At 47.7% G+C, this 21,527-nt stretch overlaps 1 protein-coding gene across 2 annotated transcripts in view; it reads left to right on the forward strand.

Moving 5' to 3' along the window:
* GALNT18 (polypeptide N-acetylgalactosaminyltransferase 18) overlaps positions 1-21,527 on the forward strand; it is a 317,789-nt gene that overhangs the window by 159,332 nt on the left and 136,930 nt on the right. For both annotated transcript variants that reach the window (XM_079102714.1, XM_079102713.1), the window contains exon 3: positions 14,916-15,082. In XM_079102714.1, coding sequence (XP_078958840.1) covers positions 14,916-15,082 — 167 coding nt within the window. The remainder of the gene's footprint in view (positions 1-14,915; positions 15,083-21,527) is intronic.

Consider the following 21,527-nt stretch of genomic DNA (forward strand, 5'->3'; position numbering starts at 1 on the left):
TCCTCCTTTAAGAAATTTTATGAAAGCTGCAAACCGTAGCTGCAAAAACTCTCATCTGGAGTTTTGGGGAAATATCTTGCAACTGGATTTGGAGACTATGTTCTTTTAGGGAGAAGAATTCAATTCAGTTCCATAAACACTTATGGAGCACCTGCTGTATGCTGTATAATTGAGTATGGTTATTCCTGGACCGGGAAGAACCTGATCTTCGCTTAAATATTATCCATTAAGTCCGATTCTGTGCCAGCCCCATCTAGGCCCCGGATGGAGCAGTGAATGACAGAGTCAGGACTCTCTGCCTTCACAGAGCTTGCATTTCACTTGATTGGGAACCAATGATAAACAAGACCAGTCAAACACACAGCATGCTCTGTGGTGGTAAGTGCTACACAGACATTTAAAATGAGGGAGGGTGATAGGGACCTGCTGGGATAGGAGTGGGGCTGCAATTTTATTTCCCTGGTGGTCAGAGAAAGCCTCACTAAGATGGAGCAAAGATCTGAAGAGCTGAGGAAGCAAGCCATGTAGACCCTGTCCTGGGGAGGGGGTGTGTCCTGGCAGAGGGACTGGCAAGTCCTCCCCTGAGTTATCAGCATGCTTCGCATGTTTTAGGAAGAGCAAGGAGACCCGCGTGACTGGAGCCAGGGGGCGTAGTTGGAGATGAGGGCAGAGGGGTGATAGGAGGCAGATCAAAGGGACAGTGGTTCTCCCTCTTGGCTGCACATTTGCCTCATTGTGGGATCTTTAAAAACAGTCCTGATACCAGAACTATGTCGCAGACCAGTGAAGTGAGTTTCCAGCGTGGTGCTCAGCCTCTCTTTTGTTGAGCACTCCCGGGTGACTCCAGGGTGTGGCCCAGGTTGAGATGGCAGGAGAAGGGCTTTGCAGGCTGTTGCCAGGTATGGCTTTTGCTGTGAAGCGGGGATCCATGGGATGTGCTGGAGCAGGTTAGTGACATGCTGGATTGTCGTTTTCAAAGGCCTCCCTGGTCACGGTGCTACTAGGCTGAAGGGAGCAAGGCTGGAAGCAGGGAGAGCAGTCAGGAGACTGCTGCACACCAGGGGGAGGAGGAGAGGTGAGGGGCTCATGACGTGATGGCAGCAGGATGGATACTGAGATGGGGCTGGATTCTGGAAATTGCCAGGCTTCAGCTAAGGGCCATAGGACCTTGGCCCATGGAGAACTGCAGAGACCAAGCCTGGGGCTGGGAGAGGAGTGGTCTTCTGGAGAAGAGTGGGGAGAGTTGGGACCCTCTGGCTCCTCCAGGGGCTTGGCCACCAGTCAATCTGGCACAAAACACAGTCCAGCTCAATACCTGTTTGTTCACTATTAACGAGAAAACAAGAGGAAGCCACAGAAAGGGTGGACCTACACACTGCAGCCTGTTATGACCATAACCTCTTGACATGGATGGGCTCGTGGCAAGTGCCCTTCGCACTGTAGTGAGGGGTGGCAAGGTGACAGGTGGTCTTCCCGTTTTGAGTAGAGGAAGCTCTGTTAGTCAGCTATTCATCTCTGACAGGAACAACGTAGAGGAGGAAAAGTTAATTTTGGCTCAGGGTTTCAGAGGTTTCAGCCCACGGTTGGCCCACTCCATTGCTCTGGGCCTGAGGTGAGGCAGAGCACCATGGCAGAAGGCTGGGGCAGAGGGAGGCTGCTCAGCTCATGAAAGTCAGGAAGCAGAGAGAAAGCCAGTGAGAGAAGGAGACAAAGCATAACCCCAAGCGCATGCCTCCAGTGACCTACTTCCTCCAGCCACCTGCCTACGGCTCCCACTCAGTAATATATTTCCACTATTAATCCATCAAATGGATTCGTCCACTGATTAGGTCGCAGTTCTCATAATCAAATCATTTCACCTCTGAACATTGCTGCAGTAACAGCAATGTTACTTTGGGGGTCACCTCATATCCAAACCATAACAGAAGCCAAGGAGCAGAAGGAGTGAGTGTTTTGTGCAATGTCCCACAGCATGGAAGTAGCCAAGCTGAGCCCTGAACCCATGTGCCTGTGGGTCAACTCCTGGCCCTGATGCTGGCCCACAGCTGTGTTTATTTTGACAGTGCACAATGCTGCTGAGAGCTGACACTGGAGACCCTTCACCCACATTGAGAGAGGTGCTCTGCCTGCTGTTACCGCCAGTGCAGTGTGCCTGGCACAGGGACTCTGAAGGACCCCCGGTGGGCGGGATTCTGCAGTTTCCTCCTCTGCTGCTGGAGAGCCCCAATAGACTTTCTCTCTGCACAGAGCTTTATAATTTGTGGGGTTTCCACGCCTCCCCTGAGGGGGCGGGGTGACTTCTGTCTGTTAGCCCCCTTTTCTAGACAGAAAAAGTTTACCTGCCCTAAAAGGCAGGGAGGTCCGCTTTCTCACTCTTCAGAGAGGGTTCTGCACAAGTGGCTTTAGCAACAGGTGGTTTCTCTTTGCATGTGGCTTCTGGCACATCTAGCTCGGAGCTCACATGCCAAACACACACCCAAGATGGAGAGCTGTCGATGAACCACTCGAGACAAGTATGTGCTTAGGTAGGACAATGCCTTCCTTTGTCTGGAAATTTCCATAAGAACATGCCCGCCTCATAATAAATAAGGCCTTCACTTGGCTCACCCTGTTTAATTCATTTTAGAAATTCTTTCTAATAACTTTACTCTCATCCTATTTCAAACATTCATAGAGCATGAGCCATGTTTTCAGGCAAGCATTGTGTGTTTTATATATATTAACTCCTTGAGTTCTCACAGGAACTTTCTGAAGTAGATACTATTATCAGTCTTCATCTTACAGAAGAGGAAACTGAGGCACGGGGGGAATTACATGACTTTCCCAAAGTCAGTAATGGCAGGATGAGGGGAGGAGCCCAGATAGTCTGACAATAGAATGTGTGTGACCATTTGTGTTTTACTACCGTGAGGTATCAATCCATGTCACTATCATGGGGGTGGTACCCCTTTTTTAACATAGCAGCATTTGCTGATGTGTTTGGGAGGGATCTTCATCTGCTTCTACATTTTGGAAAAATTGTTTCAGTGAGCATCAAACACATTACGAGGCTCAGTGTAATGTCCTGAGCATGGCTGTTGATGGAACTGGACTGAGGTGGATGAGAGGGAGCCCCACATTAATGGCAGTATCCAGAAGTATATTGCCATGGGTTCTTGCTTCTGCCTGGGATCCTGTGCTTCCTGTTACCACCTGTTGGCTCTGGGGGCCTCTGTCCCTGGAGGGTTCTGGAGGAGAAAGTGGATGTTCAAAATCCTGCCCCTCCCTTCCATCTGCCCAGGCTGGTCCCTAGCTTTGTCTCCTTCCTGTGTGGGGAAAGATGCAATCTGGCCCACCTTGTCACCTGGCTGAGGCAAGACGCCCAATGCCTCAGGCACAGGACAAACCATAACCAGAAGGGGAAAAGCTCCTCCAAGTTGTTGATGGGCTTTGTTAATTTATTCATCCAGCAAATGTCCACTGCTCACCCAGTGTGTAAAGAATAGCAATTCATCAGACAGAAAAGGCTCCTGGAGTCTGCACCAAGCTGGGTGTATACATGGAAACAGGTGGGAGGGCAAGGCAGGTGACCAGAAAACTTTCTGATGATCTCCTGGTGCCCTAAGAGTCACCCTGGAAGCTTTTAGTGAGGCAGAAGCCTGGACGGGATGGGTGGCCCTGTGCAGGCCTTGTGCCTCTGTGGCCTCTGTGGCAGGGAGGCAGACCTGGAGGCTGGCATCTGAAAGGAGCCCTCCTTTCCAAGGTTGACTGCCTTTCCCTGGGAAAGGAAGGGCATGGGAACAGGAAGCACACGGTTTCCCCAACCTCATGTGCAAAGAGAAAGGACAGATTTCCTTTCCCTGTAGCCTCTGGGAAAATCCAAATGTCACTCATCCTCCATGGCCCCTAGGCCACCTGGGGGAGACAGGACATTGTCGGCCTTTTCTGGTGCCCCTCATGTACCTCACCCCACAATAAGCCTTGTGGGGCTGGGCAGGGATGTGCTTGCTTGCTTCCCGTGTTGGGATGACATGGAGCCGCAGGGGTGTAAAAGGAAGAAATGCCACATTGCAGCCTGGATGGACTTTGCTCTGTCCTTTATGTTACCAGATGCAGATACCAAACAGCCCGTGCCTTTCTCTGTGTGCTTCCTCCTGCTTCCTAGTGTCTACCTTCTTGGGGTCCAAAATGACCCACAAAGGACAAAAAAAATAAATAAATAAAAAAATAAAGGAAAATAATCTAGCCTTGATTTGGTGTGGACTAGATGCATGAACATTTGTCAATGCTCATAGAACTGTATGTTTAAGATCTGTGTGTTTTGCTGCATGTAAGTCAAACATTAATTTTTTGAAAACTGAAAGCATGAGAAAGTGATCCAAGAAGTCCTTTGCTACAGGGTGGAAGGGGGGATAGAGGTGATATCTTTTGGGGAGGTCACTGAGAAGATTGGGGTGAGGGGAATGGGGTCATGCAGGGTTGAAGCCAGCTGTCCAGCTTGGGGCAATGAGAGAGGCTGAGCTTCCTTCCCCAGGGAGAGCCAGGTCAGGAAGGTGGCACTTCAGTGTCCCTGGTGCTATAGTGACAGACACATGTCACATTCTTTCCAGAAAGCCGTAGTTATTATTTCCAAACAGGGGCCAGAGGGATGAGCACCCACCCTATGGGGGATTGTGGATTCAGGTAGGAGAAGGGGGGCCAGGTCTCAAATACCAGGGCTGCCACGTTGCCATGGCAACTCTATGGCCTGCCTCCAGGGTAACTCCAGGCAGAGTCCCAGACAGGCACTACTTCCTGCTTCCTGCTAGCAGATCTTCAGAGGCTCTGGAGCCTTGTCAGTAATGACTTTTTCTCTCTCTCCAGTGTCCCCTGAGGTCCATGTCCTTCTTTCCCAAGATTAGGGTAGACTGGCTCTTGGGTTAACAGGAGAGGCTGGTACACTTGGTGTTGGTAACAGGGATCAGACTATTTTCTCCAGCCTCAGTAGGAGTGTCTGTAACAGATTTACACATAAACCCTCAAAGGAGCCTGGGTCTGGAACTGGAGAAATTCTGTGGCAATATCAAAGTGGGGAATGGTGGACCAGGATGAGAGCAACGAGAGAGTATAACCCAGAATCACCCAAGGTGACTATGGGTGGTTACTACCAGGACTGTGGTGGCGGTCAAGGTTAGTATATATGGACTGGAGTGACCTCAGGTCTGGATGGACAAGACTGGTTTAGCAGTGCACACTGTAGCAGATGTCTTAGATCTTTGCGTCTGGGAGTGAACAGTGCTCGTGTCATTGACAGACAGGAACATGGGCTCAGGAAGAGGTCCCCGTCCTAATTCCCTGAACCTGTGACTGTGTTGTGCTACATGGCAAAGGACAAGGTGACTTTAAACCCAGTGACTTTAAAATAAAGAGATCATACCAGACTACTGGGTGGGATGAACCCAATCTGGTAACAAGGGCACTTCAAGGTGAAAGAGAGAAACAACCAGAGAGAGACGGCCATGTGAGAAGATCTGATTGATCACTGATGGCTTGGAATATGGCAGAGGGCCAAGGAATGGGGCCGCTCTAGATCCTAAAAAACAGGCGGTCCCCTAGACCCCCCAGAAGGGAGGCAGTCCTGCCAACACCTTGGTCTTAGCCCCGTGAGACCTCTGCTGGCCTCCTTGGCCTCTAGCCCTATAAGGTGATAGATAATGTTGTTCTAAGTCACCAAGTCTGTCCTAATTTGTCACAGCAGCACTATTAGTACTAGGAAACTGATATAGTATGTGAACTGGTGCCCAGGATCCCGTGATGGGAAGGGCTCTGCCCTTGGTTTCATGCTGCTGTGATATTATCATGTAATAATATCTGCATCAGGGCCACCACACGTTCCTTTTGCACATTATGCAGCTGGTCCTGGAGTTTGAGTGGATGCTCCAGGTGGGGCAGTGAGGACCATCTTGGAGTTGCTGTCATGGGATGATGACTTACACAAGAACTGCCACTTGCTCATTTACTGTGGCCAGGTGTGTTGTGCAGGCGCTTACTGTACATCTTCTCATTTAACTTTATCCTCATGTCTCTCCCAGGTAGTTATTACTGTTCCCATTTTATAGAGGAGAATCTGGAATATTTGCAAGATTAACACACCTATTTAAGTTCCCACAGGTGCTACCTGATAAAGCCAGTGTGTTTATGTGTTCCTCGTCACTCCAGAACATACCTCACCCCCTTGTCCCACCCTGCCCAGGTCCGGTGAGCTGACTCTGGGCTCTGGAGAAGATGCAGAGGTTGGTGAAAGATGTGTCCTCTTTAGGAACAGCCTCAGGACAAAGGGGTAAAAGAAACATTAGTGTTGACTCTGCTGTTGCATTGAAAATACTAACTGCACAAACACAGTTGGACAGGGACACTCTAACCTAAAATACTCTGGTATAATACTTCTGGTTCTTGTTAATTTCAATAGGGGCCAGTAGTATGCTGTTGTTGTTCTTGAAGGAAAAGTAAGCTTAAGCTATATTAATCAAGCACAGTATCTTAAAAGGAGGTGATGGTTTTGTTCTACTCTGCTACTCAGATCATAATTGCAGAAATGGATTTTAAGGGAGATAGAGGAAGTAGACCCTTTAGAGGAAGATAACCCAGGAGAGAAACGAGCTTACTTGACAGATAATGCTTCTTAAATTGTAGAGTAGTTGTTAAAACCCAGTTCCCTGGGCTCCAAGGATGGATCTCTTGTTTGTAGGTTGGGTGATCTCCAGCAAGTTACCCAGCATCTCTGTGCCTTCATTTTCCTATCTGCAAATTAGGGATAGCAATGTAAAAATTGAAATGTACAGTACATGTGGAGTTTGTGGAACACTGCCTGACGTGTGATAGCTGCTAGCTGGTTTTTATTATCTGGACCTCTGATTTGTAAAGGAGATGACTTGAGGGGGCCTGATGATGACTTAATGCCTAAAGGACCACTGTGTGGACAAGAAGTACATGGGACAGGACTCTGCCCTTGTGATGGAGGACAGCAGGGTCACTTAGGCACTGTGATTTCTCCAGTCCCCAGAATATGATTTCTCCCCAGCCCAAGAGATCTGAGCATCAGAGGCTGAGCCCTTTTTACCCACCTTCCCCTGCCCCAACCTTCTTCTGCCCTGGCGGATCTGCTCTGCTCCATGTTACTCAGCTGTAGCTGACTGCTCATTGACAAATTCACTCCATAGGGACCTCTGGCCCCTAATGTGCCTTTTCCACCAGAGGTGTCTGACTTTGTTCCCTAAGCAACTGTTCATTTAACCTCATGGATCCCATATTTCTTAGATCTCTAAGATGTTTGGGGAACAAATGGTCTCCCTGCTTCCTGTGCAGGGAATTATTGTAAATGAGTATTTTCCCTATTGTCCTACTTACAATCTTCATTTATTTATATAGCAGACCCTTTCTCTAAATTGGTAAAGTCACCGGAAAGGCTATTTGTTGAACTTCTGGCTCTGGATGGAAGTCGAATGCTTCAATGATCACGTGTACTAGGTGGTTTCTCGTCAGTGATTTATGGGCCAACTTCTGTTCCTAGAACAAGCCAGGCCCATTTTTGTTGTATTGTAAACTGCTGAAATTCCCAGTTCTCAGATGTCTGTTGTCCCCTCCACATCTTGCTAGGTCCCTAAAGCCAGGGTAAGTATCCCCGCCCCGCCTCCATTATCCCTCCTCCACTCCTTTTGCTTGAGCTCATCTATTGCTCAGCCAGGCAGGGAGTAAATGTTCAACTCAGTGATTTCATTCCTGTCCCATCACAGTGGAGTTCCAGCCCCACAGACCTCTCATGGTCTGAATTCATTCTACTGTTCATGAATTCAAAGATTTATTCATGTGTCTATTCATCCAAGCAGCAAGTGTCTTCTGAGTTTCTACTCTGTGCTAGACATTGTGCTAGGAATATATTCTGTGTGAATATGCCCTGACTATGCTATTGTATGCAACTTATAGCCCAGTGCAGATACTGAGGTTTGTGCAATGATCACATATAAAAATGTGTTGCAATCATATGCAAATGGCATGAAAGAAAAGCAGAGAATCAGAAGGTTAGATTCCAGTCCAGGAAGTGAAGTGAACCTTGGTACTGGACTATGCGTGTGCTCTTAGGAGTGAGGAACCCAACCTATGAGGGTGAGCATAGGTGCTTGGGATTCTTTACAGATGATGCAGGCCTGTAGCTGCCAACACAGAAGCCAACAACCATGCTTTGGAGATGGACACTGTGGCTCAAAGCATCCTGGATAACTGGAGTCTACCATCCTTTCACTTCTGCTCCAACAGTAGCTCATGTCTACATCTAGAGTTCACACGCTGCCAGAGTTCTGCTTTCTACCCTTCATTTCAGTTGCCCTCGACTTTTGCTTACTGACTTCTCACGATATCTCACCTTCATCCTCCCCATGAGAAAGGACTTAATAGGGGTGCTGGCCTTTCTTCAGTATTGTGAAATCTGACTATGCAGAGTTCTGAGCTGGGGTGTCTTTTAGGCTGACAGACAGCCCAATGATAGCTACTTTGGGCTCAAAAATCAATATCTGGTCCCATCAGTTGTGGACTGAATGGTGAGGTTACAAGGAAGAAGACTTGGAAATTTTTACACAAGGAGTTCCCGGGATTATTTACCTTGAAGACAGCGGTGTAACAGGGAGTTCTTGGTGCTCGGCAGTGTTTATTGTAACTGTCCATGTCATCCTGCTAGATGTGCTATTTCCTCTCCATTTTTCATGCAAAAATGGAGCATCTCCTTCATTTTGCCCCTCCCACCAGATCTCTGGGGTGCAGGTATTACAGCACCACTGTCTCACTGAATGCATCTCTGATTGGCAGGTGGAGAGCATCATTAAGCAGGGGTTAAGAGTACAGGCTTTGGAGGCAGAAGAACGCAGGATTAAGTCCTGGGAAGTAATTTAGTACTTTGACTCATTTGAAAAGCAGGGATAATAATGTCTACCATAGAGGACTGTAGGAAGAAATAAAGTTGGCTGAAAATATTAAAGTATCTGTACATCTGTTATGGTTGATGGCATATTACAGTCAGTAAATAGAAATGTTTACCATTAATTTTGCATAGAGTCCCTGGGCAGTAGGGATAAAACACAATATAGACTCTTAGCTCCAAAGGTTATGGAGATGTAGGCACCGACCAGAGGGCAGGAAAGTCTTGACTGCTCATGCCCAATGAGAATCCCCACCTTGCCCTCATCTTTGGGTTTCATTAAGTCCAGCATCCTGGGAACTGACAGGCCTGGGAGTCTCTAATCTGAAAGGTTCGGAAAGAAGTTAGAAGTGTGCCCAGGTGAAGCCAGAGGGGGAGGATGAAAGTCCTGTGGGTGCAGGAAGGAGGACAGTGGCTAGCATGAGGACACTGGTGGCTCTAGGTACCCAAGAAAGCATTGCTGGTACTAGGGCCAGACTGTCTGCCTGAGTTTGTGCTCCATGTGGTCAAGGGTATAGCTCAACCCTGTGTGTTGACTATAGCTGAGAGGGGAGCATCTCTCTGGAAGAAGTCTGGGACAAAAGAGGGCCAGGATGATCCCCTTGGGGTAGTAGTTACCTGAAAATATCACTTTCTCTCTTGCTGTGTCCAGGGAGATGCATCCTCTGCACTCTAAGAACTTTAGCATAGTTGGAACCCTGTTGCCAATGTGCACTAGCAGACAGACCCAAGTTCATGGTCTACTTTGATCTTCCTTCTAGAAGAGCTCCGTGTAATCTTCCCACCTCACAGGTTAAGTAGCCTTTATGAATTATCTGCTCTGATGTCCTAAGACCTGGGGATTTGCTGAGGTCAAGGGAGGGGAAGATCTGCCAGTCCAATGTGGAGGTACCCAGCACCAGTGGATGATACCTGGCAGCTGCTCTGGGCCTTATCTGGTGGTAGAGAGCTAGACTTGGTCTCACTTGGTCCTCCCTGGCTTCCTTCCTTCCTCTCAAGTAATGGCACTGATGCTCTTGTTATAAATTTGTCTCATAAACAACTCCAAACAATCTGGGGGAACTCTGCTGAGAAGCTCCCTAAGTTGTTAGTTACTCCCTGTCCCGGCATCTCCTTTTGTGTGCAGTGATCGATACAGTGGAGTTTATCATGACCATCAATTCCAGCTTATTAGACAGCCATATCACTCCCCTCTCAGAAACACCTTGTTTTATCTCTAGTGGAAAATAGCTTGACTTTGAACCAAAATAAAAGTAAAAAGGGAACTTTCATAGCTTAATTTTACAGGGGAATGTGCCTCTTCACAAAATGACAGGGGCTCATGCAGTTAGGTGTCCTCAAAGAGCTTAAATACAGGAAGGCTGGCGATGCCAGTGGCACCTCAGAATTCCATGTCCTCAGGCCCTTCTTTGCAGAAGCCAGAGGAGAAGCAGGACAGCAGAAGCTGTCATCCAGGGCAGGTGGGAGGGTGGCTCTGTGATATAATTGGAATCTGGAATGTTCCTCCAAAGGCTCATGTGTTGAAGGTTTGGTTCTCAACCCATGGCACTACTGAGTGGGTGGAACCCTAGGTGGGGCCTAGTGGGAGGACTGTCTCTCTTTGCTTCCTGGTTGCCTTGAGGTGAACAACTTTCCTCCACCATGATATATTGTGCTGCCACAGGCCCAAAGCAGCAGGACCAGGTGACCATATGCAAATCTCTGAAACCATAAGCCAAAATAAACCTTTCCACTCTTTAAGTTGATTTACCTTAAGTATTTGTCACAGCAAACGAAAGCTGACTAATGTACTACCAAAGAGCAAGGGCAGGGTCCTGGCTGTAGGCAGGCATGGAGCAGAGTGTGTGGTGGCCCAATCCTGGAGGATCCAGGTGCTGGGGAGGGCATCTCAGCAATGTGCATATGAGGCTAATCTGTGGGGTAGTGCCGGGCTGGCAGATAAAGAAAGCTGGATTCCAACGTGGTTGCACAGGGCTTGGGTCTGGAGCATCCCCTTCCACAGAGCTCAAACTGCAGCACAAAGGTGTCTGAGTTCAGTGTCCTGCAATGACATTGAGCGTTGAGAGCAGCAAATCTGTGCACATCTCACCTGACATGCTCCTTCTTCCCTCTTTGCCTTCTTCCTTAGCAATGTGTTCCTCTTCTGTGTGGAGAGGGAGACAGGAACCATGGTTGTGTGTGGCTGTGGGGTGTATGCCTGCTCTTTTCCAGGCACTGTGCTGGGCAGTGGGCATGCAGCTATGAGCAGGGCTGGTTCCTACCCTCAGGAAGGTTTTGATCTAGTCACTGAGTGACCATCCAGCCTAGTTTGCTGGGAGCATTAAGTGCTGAAACTGGGAAAGATCCCAAATGAGTTGGTCACCCTGTCTAATCAACCTGGTGGCATTTGGTGTGAAAAGGTGCTGGTCAGGAGGGAGGGAAAGTTTACCAGCTATTTCTGCAATGAGATGTCTTCTGTTCACCACGTGTGAGACAGAAGCTCCTGAGTTTTGTACAGTGAAGGCAGCTACATGGTCATTTCTTCCTATGACAAAGACATGGGGAGCAATGGAGGGGCATGTCCATGGTCACGCCGGGTGCCCCCATCCTCCCCACAATGCTCTTTCCCTAAGAACTACCTACCTGGCCTCTCTTGTCCTGCCCGCCCCTCACCTCTCTCTCACCCAGAACCACTTTCAGTTAGATACAAAAAACTGAAGTGGGAGGGAGGGTGATGTGGAGAGAGCAGCAGGTGAGTCTCCAGAGAGCCAGCAGGTGGCTGCATCCGGGAGGGCCTGAGCAGCACCCAGGAGAGAAGAGTAGAAAGGGAGAATTTAAGGAGGTCAGGAAGTTGGACCTGAAGCAATCATTTAATAACAGTGGAAAGAAACTGAGCACTTCCAGAGACTGAATGTGAGGAATTGGGGCCATAAATTCAGGGAAAGGGAGGACAGGAGAATAAGAATTTGCTGGTGGAGAGAGAACCCGAATCTTCTTCAGAGGGAGGAATTATGTAAGGAAAAGGAACATTCTGAGATCAGTGGTATGCATGTAAAGTGTATATAAAAACAAACCTGTTAGCTTTGTTTCATGCCAAAAAACTTTCACTGAGCACCTACTATGTGCCAGACCCTGGTCTGAGATGGGGAGACAGCACCGTTGCAAAGAGTCCTTGCTCTCAGGCAGCTTCATTTACAGAGGGAGAGAAACAATAAACAAGTACCTTATGATGCAATATACTAGGTGTTCTGTTATGTACAAAAGAGTTTTCATATAAAAACCTTATGTTCAAGTCTCTTTCATATGAAAATAGTGATCAGCAGGGTTTAGCTTGTAAAACAAATATAACATTTCAATTCTGCTTAGAGAAAGACTGTCAGGAGACAGGTTTACAGAGACTGGCAGCTTACATCATCTTAGATGTTACTGGAAGAAATTAAAATTGGTCTCCTAGAAAGGGGGAGTTTGGGTTGTTAGGTTCAGAATTAAGAAGAGAACAGAGCAGAGAAGGCAGTTAACCCCTGTCTCCAAAAAACACCTGGGGACAACCTGGAGATGCAGATAGTGAGATGAGGCTGTGGGAACTCACAGGATACCCCTGGGCAAGTACAGAGGTCGAGGGTCAGGCTTCATTGCCTGCGGAGTTTAGCAGGGAGGACAGTGAATTGTACCATTACATTGACCTTCCTGGGAGCTGTCCATTGTACTTATATTAAAGAATGATGACATGGACTGTTTGTTTGACCATACATGGCCTTGCTTTTAAAATGCAATTAGCAAGTAGTTTTTGTGTTAATGTTCATCTTCATTTCCATGTCCAAGGAAAGCCCAGCTGCTGATCTTGGCTACCCAACATAAATAAGTATCAGCCACAGAATTATTTGACCGTCAACCACATATCTCTTAAGTGCTACTTAAAATAATTGTATTCACAATGCAAAAAAAAAACAATTTTGGTAAGAATCAGATGAGCTCAAGAAGTGGTTCCTGTCTTTCTCCTTCATTGGAGTTCCTGCCTCCACCTCCCCATCACCTGTGTGACTTCCCCTGAGGTTGGATAAGCTGATTCCCTCCTCTCCAGTCTCAGCACTGTCCTTCAGCCATGTGGGACCTTTGCATGACCCACTTTTGTGTTGCTATTTAAGTTGATCCAATCTCTCCTCTTCAGAGAAGCCTTCCTGACCACCCCCTAGAACAGCTGCCAGACATCACGATGTCCTCTTACCCCATGCGACTCTCATCTCAGGACTTGTATAAACTTGTATCGCTTGCTTGTGTCCATGTTTATTTCTCCCATCAAAGTATGAGCTCCATGAGGACAAGGACTTTCTTTTTTACCCTCAGTGCCTTCAACTGTACCTACCAGGTAGAAGGAGCTCAATAAAAATTTATTCCATTACATAGAAGAATGAATTTGACACCAATTTGACACCAATCTGTTAACTTGGTGGTTCTGTAAAAAAAAAAAAAAAAAAAAAAAAAAAAAAAAAAATTGCAGGTATGAAGTAAATTTGGGAAAAGGCTCCACTCTTTCCCTTCCCCCACCTCCCCTTGGTGAGAAAGGAGGAGAGCTGGGAGAAGTTTCTGTAAATTTCTGGTAACCATAGAGATAGCGATTTTAGTTTATTAATCTCATGCTCTTAAGCAGGCTGGGGCCCCATGGTGATTTCTCCCAATTGCTCAGTGCTGGTTATCCTGCAGCCTTCCTCATTAAGGAAGAGCAGGCCCATTTCTTTCCTGCAGCACTTTAATTACTGACAAGCAGAAGCCCTGTGCTATTACATTCATTACTGCATGCTGTAACCTGGCTGTACCTCCCACTTCAGAGCAGTGGAATCTGGTCACCAGTCCCAGATCCCTGAAGCCGTCAGTGGCAGGCAGTGAGTGTGGGAAACCTTATCTCCAAGACCAGGGCCTGGGGCAGGGATGGATTTCTACCCTACTCTCTCATCCAACTGTCTTGAAGATGAGAGCTCAGTACCTTCTAGACCAGCATTTAACTTTGGCCTGGGAAGGGTCACCAGTGGGTTCCTGTAAATGAATACTGTGCTTTACAGGGGAAAGAATTATCCTTGGGAACCCCCACACCTGTTATTGTCTGGCCTTTTCAGAGGTCTGATTTCAAGGTCATGTGTTCCTCTTCCTATGGGGAGTGACATGCAGACTTTTATGAGTTTGCCTTCAGTCCTTTTGGTAATGACTTCCTCCAAATGGCTTCAAGGTTTCACAGAGCTTGTGAGGTGGCCAGCTGGGACAGTCTCTCCATTGCCATTTCTTCTTCAGGGAGGAACCCTGCTGCAGATATCAGAAGACCAGAGCTGGGATTCTGTCTTGGCAGCTGTCCCTGGTGCAGCTGTAGGTGAAGCCTCAACCTCTTAGTGCCTCAGTGTTCATCTGCGAATGAGATTAGATGAGGTCCTTTCCATCCCTTATTGGTGTTGAGACTCTGATTCTGTCTTCAGCCCATTTCTGAGAACAGAGCTGTGAATGAATGAGTGAAGGGTCATGGGTACTGACTGGAGGGAGCCTAGAGTGGAGAGTGGGTTTGGGTCATGGTGTCTCTGAGAGGAGACCTACTTTCCTCCTGAGTTGGTCGCCTAAGGTCCAGGTTCACTTAAGTGTTGCCATTTTGGAAATACTAAGACTTCCCTTTGGTTGCATTTTCAGTACTATTAGTTTAGAAATGCTGAGTGAGTGAGTCATCCTTGCTGTCAACACTCAGGGACTGCCTACCAGGTGCCATCTGTTGTACTAGGTGCTCAGGTATTGCTGCTCAGCTGGAATAGTCACTGACAAATTCACACACAGTTGTGGGGCAGACTCTGGGTGGTTTGCGCCTTTCTGCTAGACAGAGAGGGCTCATCTTAAGTGTATCCAAGAAGAGGTCCTGGAAAGAACCTGGACGCCCAAGCCCTCCAGCAGAGCTGGAGCAAGACATGGGGTGGGGCACACTTGGGGCAACTCCAACCGAGTAACAGAGATCCAAGAGCTTTGCCATTCCTCTTTCCAGGTGCCGCAACCTCTCATTCCCTGACAGCCTGCCGGAGGTGAGCATCGTGTTCATCTTTGTCAATGAGGCCCTGTCGGTGCTGCTGCGCTCCATCCACTCAGCCATGGAACGCACACCCCCACACCTGCTCAAGGAGATCATCCTGGTGGATGACAACAGCAGTAATGGTGAGTGCCTGCCTCCCTGGGCCCCAGCGCCTGCTCCCCAGCTGACAGCTGAGCAGAGGGTTCAGCTTCAGGTTCTCATTTTCTCAAGGCTTTTGACCACTGCTCCTTCCTTGGGGTGTCACCTTCTGAGATGAGAGACTTATGGTGGTCACTGCTTTGGAAATTTTACTGCCATGCATCCCAGAGGAGGCTCTCCCTCACTGGATAGCCACTCTCATCCAAAATTCCAGTGTGATAGGATAAGACAAAAGACCCTGAACTCCACCCAACTGTGCACACAGCGCCTGCTGTCTGTGAAGCATGATTTCATTTAGTGGTGTTTCTTGGCCTCTGCCTGGAAGAGCGTCCCTTGGTGTGGTCTTAGCAGTGGTGGTAATGATGTTGGAGGGGCTGCTGGTGTGGAGGCTGTAGTGATGTTGGTGGTGCCAACAGAACTGCTGCTTGTGTGGCCTCTTTGCTGATCCCCTGTGCTCTATCCCATCTGTCTTTAGCAAGGACCCTGCAGACGCCTTATTGAAGTCTTCATGTCATCCTTATCTTTCTCCAACTACCACTAGCTACTCTGCCCCTTGGTGCACATTTGATGGCCTCTGATTCCCCCCACATATATTACCCCCATATTCTCCAAACTTAAACATCATGTATTGAGACAGTTTAGAAACCAGTGCTCTTGATTGGATCATTTATATGGATGTGCTTCTAACAATGTGTGATTTTTAAAAACAGACTGCTGGGTCACTGGATCATACAGTCCCTGGGCTCATGTTATCTTTTAAGCCTTCTCTGGTGCAGGTACTAAATTTCCCAGTGAATCGGTTGCTGTAATGAGATGGGCAATTTATGATTTGTTATCAATTAAAGCTGAAACATATCAGATAATTGAAATGCATTTAATCTCAATAAGCGAATTTTCTTTTTCATTTTATCATCATGTAGGAAGAAGTGTAGGAGCAACATGATGAGGGAATTTTAGAGCTTTCTGAAGGGCAATGCTCATGAATCACTTGACTCTCATTGTTCCATAGGCTTAAAGGAAGAAAGGACATCAGGGATGTTAGCAAATAGGGAATATAGTTCTAAAGGTGATTGTCTATCATGAGGGAGACAGAAAGGGGCCCAGTGTCCATCCCTTTGGGCCACCTAACATCTCCTTGCTTGGGCTGTCCCTATTCTCTAGTGGCTAACCCCAGACTGCCCAGCACCCTCCTTCTCAGCTCCACCTAGGTCTGCTGGCCCCCTGATGTCTTACATTGAAAGGACATAAGGGATTGAAGAGTCATTCTTTCAAGGATCAGGATATCCCTGAAGCAAGAGGCTTCCCCAGGTCTACTCTTCTGTACTTCCTCACATGCCCAAGACAGAAAAGAATGAAGCATTAGGAGAAAGAAGTCATGGAGCCTTCCATTTGTCCACATGGTGAGAAGCTTATCGTATCCTTAAGGAAGCTATTTATCTTTAATCCCTATAGAAAATGAGGAAAGTTGATATTGCATTTGAGGAATTTGAATAAGGAAAACAGGTCAAATGGAGAGGATTTCACATTTGAATTTAAGAAGAGTTTGGACTTTTATTTTGTAATGATGGGAACCATCAAAATATTTTGGTCAGAAGAGTAAAGTGGTCAGAGTTGGGCAATGGAGAGATTTGGCTATGTTTTATGATGAGGACTGGGATAAGGGGCATCTTGGAAAAGGGAAATGGGTGAGGGAATGATGGTGCATTTCCCTGGTGGGGAGGGGAAGGAGCAGAGTGTCAGTTCAGTGTTATTCACGAGCCACGCGTATGACAATGAATTACTTGGGAGCTTTGTAGTGATGGTGCAGTTAAATATCTCAGTTGTGGTGGCAGCGCCACAAAGCGGTACATGTGATAAAACTGCATCCTGCTACCTACGCACACCCACAGGAGCTCCTGAGTGACGGGGGAGTCTGAGCAAGCTGCACTGATTGGAGTGCTATCACGGTCCTGGTTTTGTGCTACAGTTGTGTGAGATGTTACCCTCACTGGGGAGGCTGAGTGGAGGGCATCTGGCATCTTCTCCTACATGTACATAATCCATCATTATTTTAAAAGATAAAGTTAAAACAAACAGCTCTCCCAGAAGATTCTACATCATGAAGGTCCAGGTAGAGTTTGGACATCACTGTGTTAAAAAGCCTTCCTACTGATAACCAGTTCTGACAGACAGCCTGAGGTTGAACACCATGAAACTTTTGTATATGTTGAGTTTCCGGAGCATGGTGAGAAGGGAAGAGCTCTAGGCTGAAGTCGAAAGTCGTGGATTCTAGGACCCTTTTCATGGTGGATGAGAGACCAGGGAAAAGTTCCTCACCTGCTCAGTCTCAACTTCTTCTTCTGTGAAATGAGGATGATAATCCCCGCTGCTGGCCTCACCTGTCTACAGTGAATTGAACAGTTAATGTTCCCCTCCTCGGCTCCACTCCATGTTCAGGGAGCCAGCACACAGCTGGTGAACTGCTCTACTGGAGCTCAAAGATAATGTGGGGACACAGATCTGGAGTCTTCACCATGGGGCAGTTGAAACCACTGGCTGGGAGGAACGTGTGGCAAAGGAGCAAAGAAAGACCAGAAATTTGAGGGGACCCTGCAATTGAGATACTCAGGATCAGTAGGAGAGATCAGTCAGTGGGGGACAGAGAAGGAATGGCCAGGAGGGTCTGGAAGGCAACAAAGCCCTAGGCATGGAGAGAATTTCAGGAATAGGTAGCCATCTATTCACACACACCCCAGACAGGTGGAAGGATAAGGAGCCTGAGAAGATCCTGCATTTGGAAGATGCCGGTCATAGAAACCTCAGTGGGAAGCCGTGTTAGTGGAAAGCCAGGGCTGGGAGCTGTGGGAGGCAGATGAAGATGGAGAGCAGGCAGTGAGCAGAGATTTTTTGCAGGGATTTTGATTATAGAGGAGAATCATAAGCTAACACAGGAAAGGGAGCAATGTTTTCCAAAAATAAAAATAAAAAAATAAAAAAATTATCATAATCTAGAGCAAGAAACATATTTACTTCCTGACCCAGGATGACACACCTACTCATACCCACACACAGCACAATTGAAGCAAAACCTTTAAGAAACAATACCCACTCTTCAAAAGCAAAGCACTCTGCTGTTTCCCATTGTGTTCTGTTCTTTGCTTGTCAGTTCTATTGTGTTTCATTTTATTCTATTTTTCTCTCTTATTTTTTAAAGATAGGTTGTTCTCAGACCCTGAATGCATATTAGAATTGTTTGGAGAGTTGTTAAGAAATTTAGGGACCCAGGTAGTGTTATAATGGGTCTGGAGAGGTGCCACCCAAGTCCCTTGAGGCTAGGGTCTGGGAGCAGGGTCTCTGGGAAGGGAGGACAAGATGCACCAAGGGAACAAAAACCAGGTTGCCTCTGGGAAGAAAGGACCCATCTTTCTCCCTGCTTAAGAAAGACAGGTTGGTGAGCAGGGAGAAGTGGGAGGCAGCAGGGCCCTGGGGAGGGGACACTGTGGGAAGGTTTGGTCCCAGTCGAATGCACCTGTGGGAAGCAGACAAGGAGGTGACTGGTAATGGGGCTTCTCAAGAACAGCCTGAATAAGAGGACTTTAAAAGTACTCCGAGGAAGGTTGCCATCTGTGGCCTTAGGATGGTTCAGTCTGAACTCAGGGCTGTACTCTGTTCGGGCTCCACAGGGGAGCTGCTTCTTATAGACATCATTGTACTTAGCACAGGACTTCAGTTTTTCCAAAGCAGGCCAACTCAGCTCAGCTCCACAAGCATTTCTAGAGCATGAAGAGGACCAATCAGATTAGGCCCTGCCATAAATGTAAACTAGGGATGGAACATAACAGGGCTCCTATCACTTCCTGGCCATGGGACTTGGGACTTTGGTTTTCTTAGATGCCATATGGGGACATTGCCTTGCCCTGACTGCCTGACGGAGTTGCTGAGGATACTGGGGAACGGGAGTGAAAGTTCCACATAAGCCACAGATAGCTAAGAGCACCCTAAGAGCCCTGAGAGCAGGTTAAAATGACAGTAATGAAAACAACAAGCCAGGTGCATGCCTGTAATCCCAGCAGCTCGGGTGGTTGGAGTAGGAGGATGGCGAGTTCAAAGCCAGCTTCAGCAAAAGCGAGGTGCTAAGCAACTCAGTGAGCCCCTGTCTCTAAATGAAATACAAAATAGGGCTGGGATGTGGCTTAATGGTCTAGTGCCCCTGAGTTGAATCCCCGGTACCAAAAAATAAACAACAGCAGCAGCAATGAGACCAGCTGACTGGCAGCATAGCCACTGGGTGGGAAGAGTGCAGAGGTTGGCATTCAGCCAGCTTTTCCGTTATGGCTTAGCTTCTTCCTGGTTGTGTGTTCTTAACCTCTGTGAACCCCATTCTCCTTATCTACAAAATTGAGATGTATAATTCCTACCTCCGGGATTGTTTGGAGCTTGGACCAGATAAGACGTGGTGGAACTGACGTGGCTGTTTAACATTGAGTTAAGCAGTAGGAGCCGTTGGACTGTCTTGACACAGGGCCCTCCTTCCCAGCCCTCGGCACGGCAGAGTGGACTGGGGCCATCTCTCTTCTTAACCCTCCTCTGCTGCCCCTTTGCCTGGGGGTCAAGCCTGGGCCAGGAAAGAGGCTGTCAATCATGCTTTCTTCACTGGTGTTCTCTCAGAGGAAGGTGTTGAGGCTCTGCAGCTGGCCCTGTGTCAGAGTCTGGCCCCTGTTCTCTGCCTCCTTGGCAACATCCTCAACAAGCTCTGCCTTTGTGGGGGCTGGATTCTATGTGGCATGCCGCCATTCGGCTGCAGTGGTCTCAAACATTAGTGTTTCAACTTGATTAAAACTATGGAGATGCATACCAGGCAACCCCCTGCCTCAGGACATTGGCATTACTGTGCCCTGCACCTAGAATGCTCACCCCACCTGCACAGCCTGCCCCTTTGCCTCTTTAGGTCTTTCCTTAATTATCACCTCTCCCTAGGGCTGCCACTGAACCACCCTACTAGTGGCAGCCCATCCCTGTCTCTCTGTTCCTTCTGTGCTTCCCTCTCTCCGCAGCACCTTCTGCCACCTGGTGGGCTGAACTTCCCTGTTTGCTCTCCCTTATTTTTTGGTACATTTCCCCTCAGTATATCCATTCCCTGAAGATGGAGGATTTGGTTTACCCCCAGCTCTGTCTCCAGTACCTAGAATAGTGCCTGGTACTTGTAGGTACTCAATACATATTGACTCAGTGAAGGCGTAGGTGGATTTTCATTCTGCAGATCTGGGGCAAGGCCTGGGACCTGCATTTTAGCAAGCTTCCCGGGGCATTCCAGTGCAGGTGGACACTTCCTGCCAATCTTTATTCTAACTGTCCCTCATCTGTGCTGCAGCAGAGGAGTCTGGGACAGCCTCCTCCCTGGCTCTCCCAGCAATCCCCTCAGGCAGCAGCCACTGCTTGGTGGGGTGGGGCCCCTGGGAGCTCCTCCCTGTCTCCCCAGGAGAAGTCATGTATGTGGTGGTGTGAAATTCAGAGCAGGATGGGGAGTTCCTCTTGCTATTAGCCCATCCTATCCTCAGAGTCAGAGGATCCCAGCCCTGTCGCCCAGCCTCTTCCAGCATTCCTGACAACCTGCCATGCCTGGCCTTCTCTGTATCTTTAAAGCCATGTTTCTCCTCCCTTGGCTCCTTCTCCTTGTTATCTCAAGAAAATAGTGGAAACAAAACTCTGAGCCTCCTAGTTTTAATTACTATACTTTTTAATGAATCCCAAAGGGCAGTGTCTTTAGTGGGACTGATTCAATCTCCACAGACTTCCAGAGTGGGGGAAACCCCAGGGTTTCCAGCTGACAGAGTCATCTCTGCCTTTGGATCTTGGCGTTCATTTACTTACTTACTCATTCATTCACCCGCCCATCCATCCATTCATCCATCCATTGTTTCATTCATCCTCCCAACAGTTTTCCAGTGGTGTGTACTTTGTGTTGAACACACAACTAAGCTCTTTGGGAGCTCATTCATGTAAATGGGTACCCATACTCAGCACAAAGAGGGTGCTCAATGAAAATGACCCTTTTATATCCCTCACCAGCTGTCCCAGAGATACCCCATCCCACAGTTCTGCCACCCCATTTCTGACAAAAAGAAAACCCCCTAACAAAACAAAATAAAACAAAAAAAGCACCATTATCTCTGCTATACTCAGTTTCTGTTCCCTCTTTGAATTCATACCCTCTTTTAACAAATATAAAAATCATCACCCTTTTTTCCTGCCACTTGAAATTTCAAAATTAACCTGAATTTTTGACTAAAAGCACATCAAAGCAATGGTAATGTCAAATAGCCTTTTAAGCATCCCATTCATCGGAAGTTTGGATCTGTTCCTGGTTGACAGTGACTTGCCCAGCCTAAATCGACCTCGTACCTGCCCTCTGCGGCTGCTTCCAAACAGAACTGTGGCCCCAGTCTGTCC

This window comes from Sciurus vulgaris, assembly GCF_902686455.1.
Source record: "Sciurus vulgaris genome assembly, chromosome: 11".
NCBI classification, from domain to species: domain Eukaryota; kingdom Metazoa; phylum Chordata; class Mammalia; order Rodentia; family Sciuridae; genus Sciurus; species Sciurus vulgaris.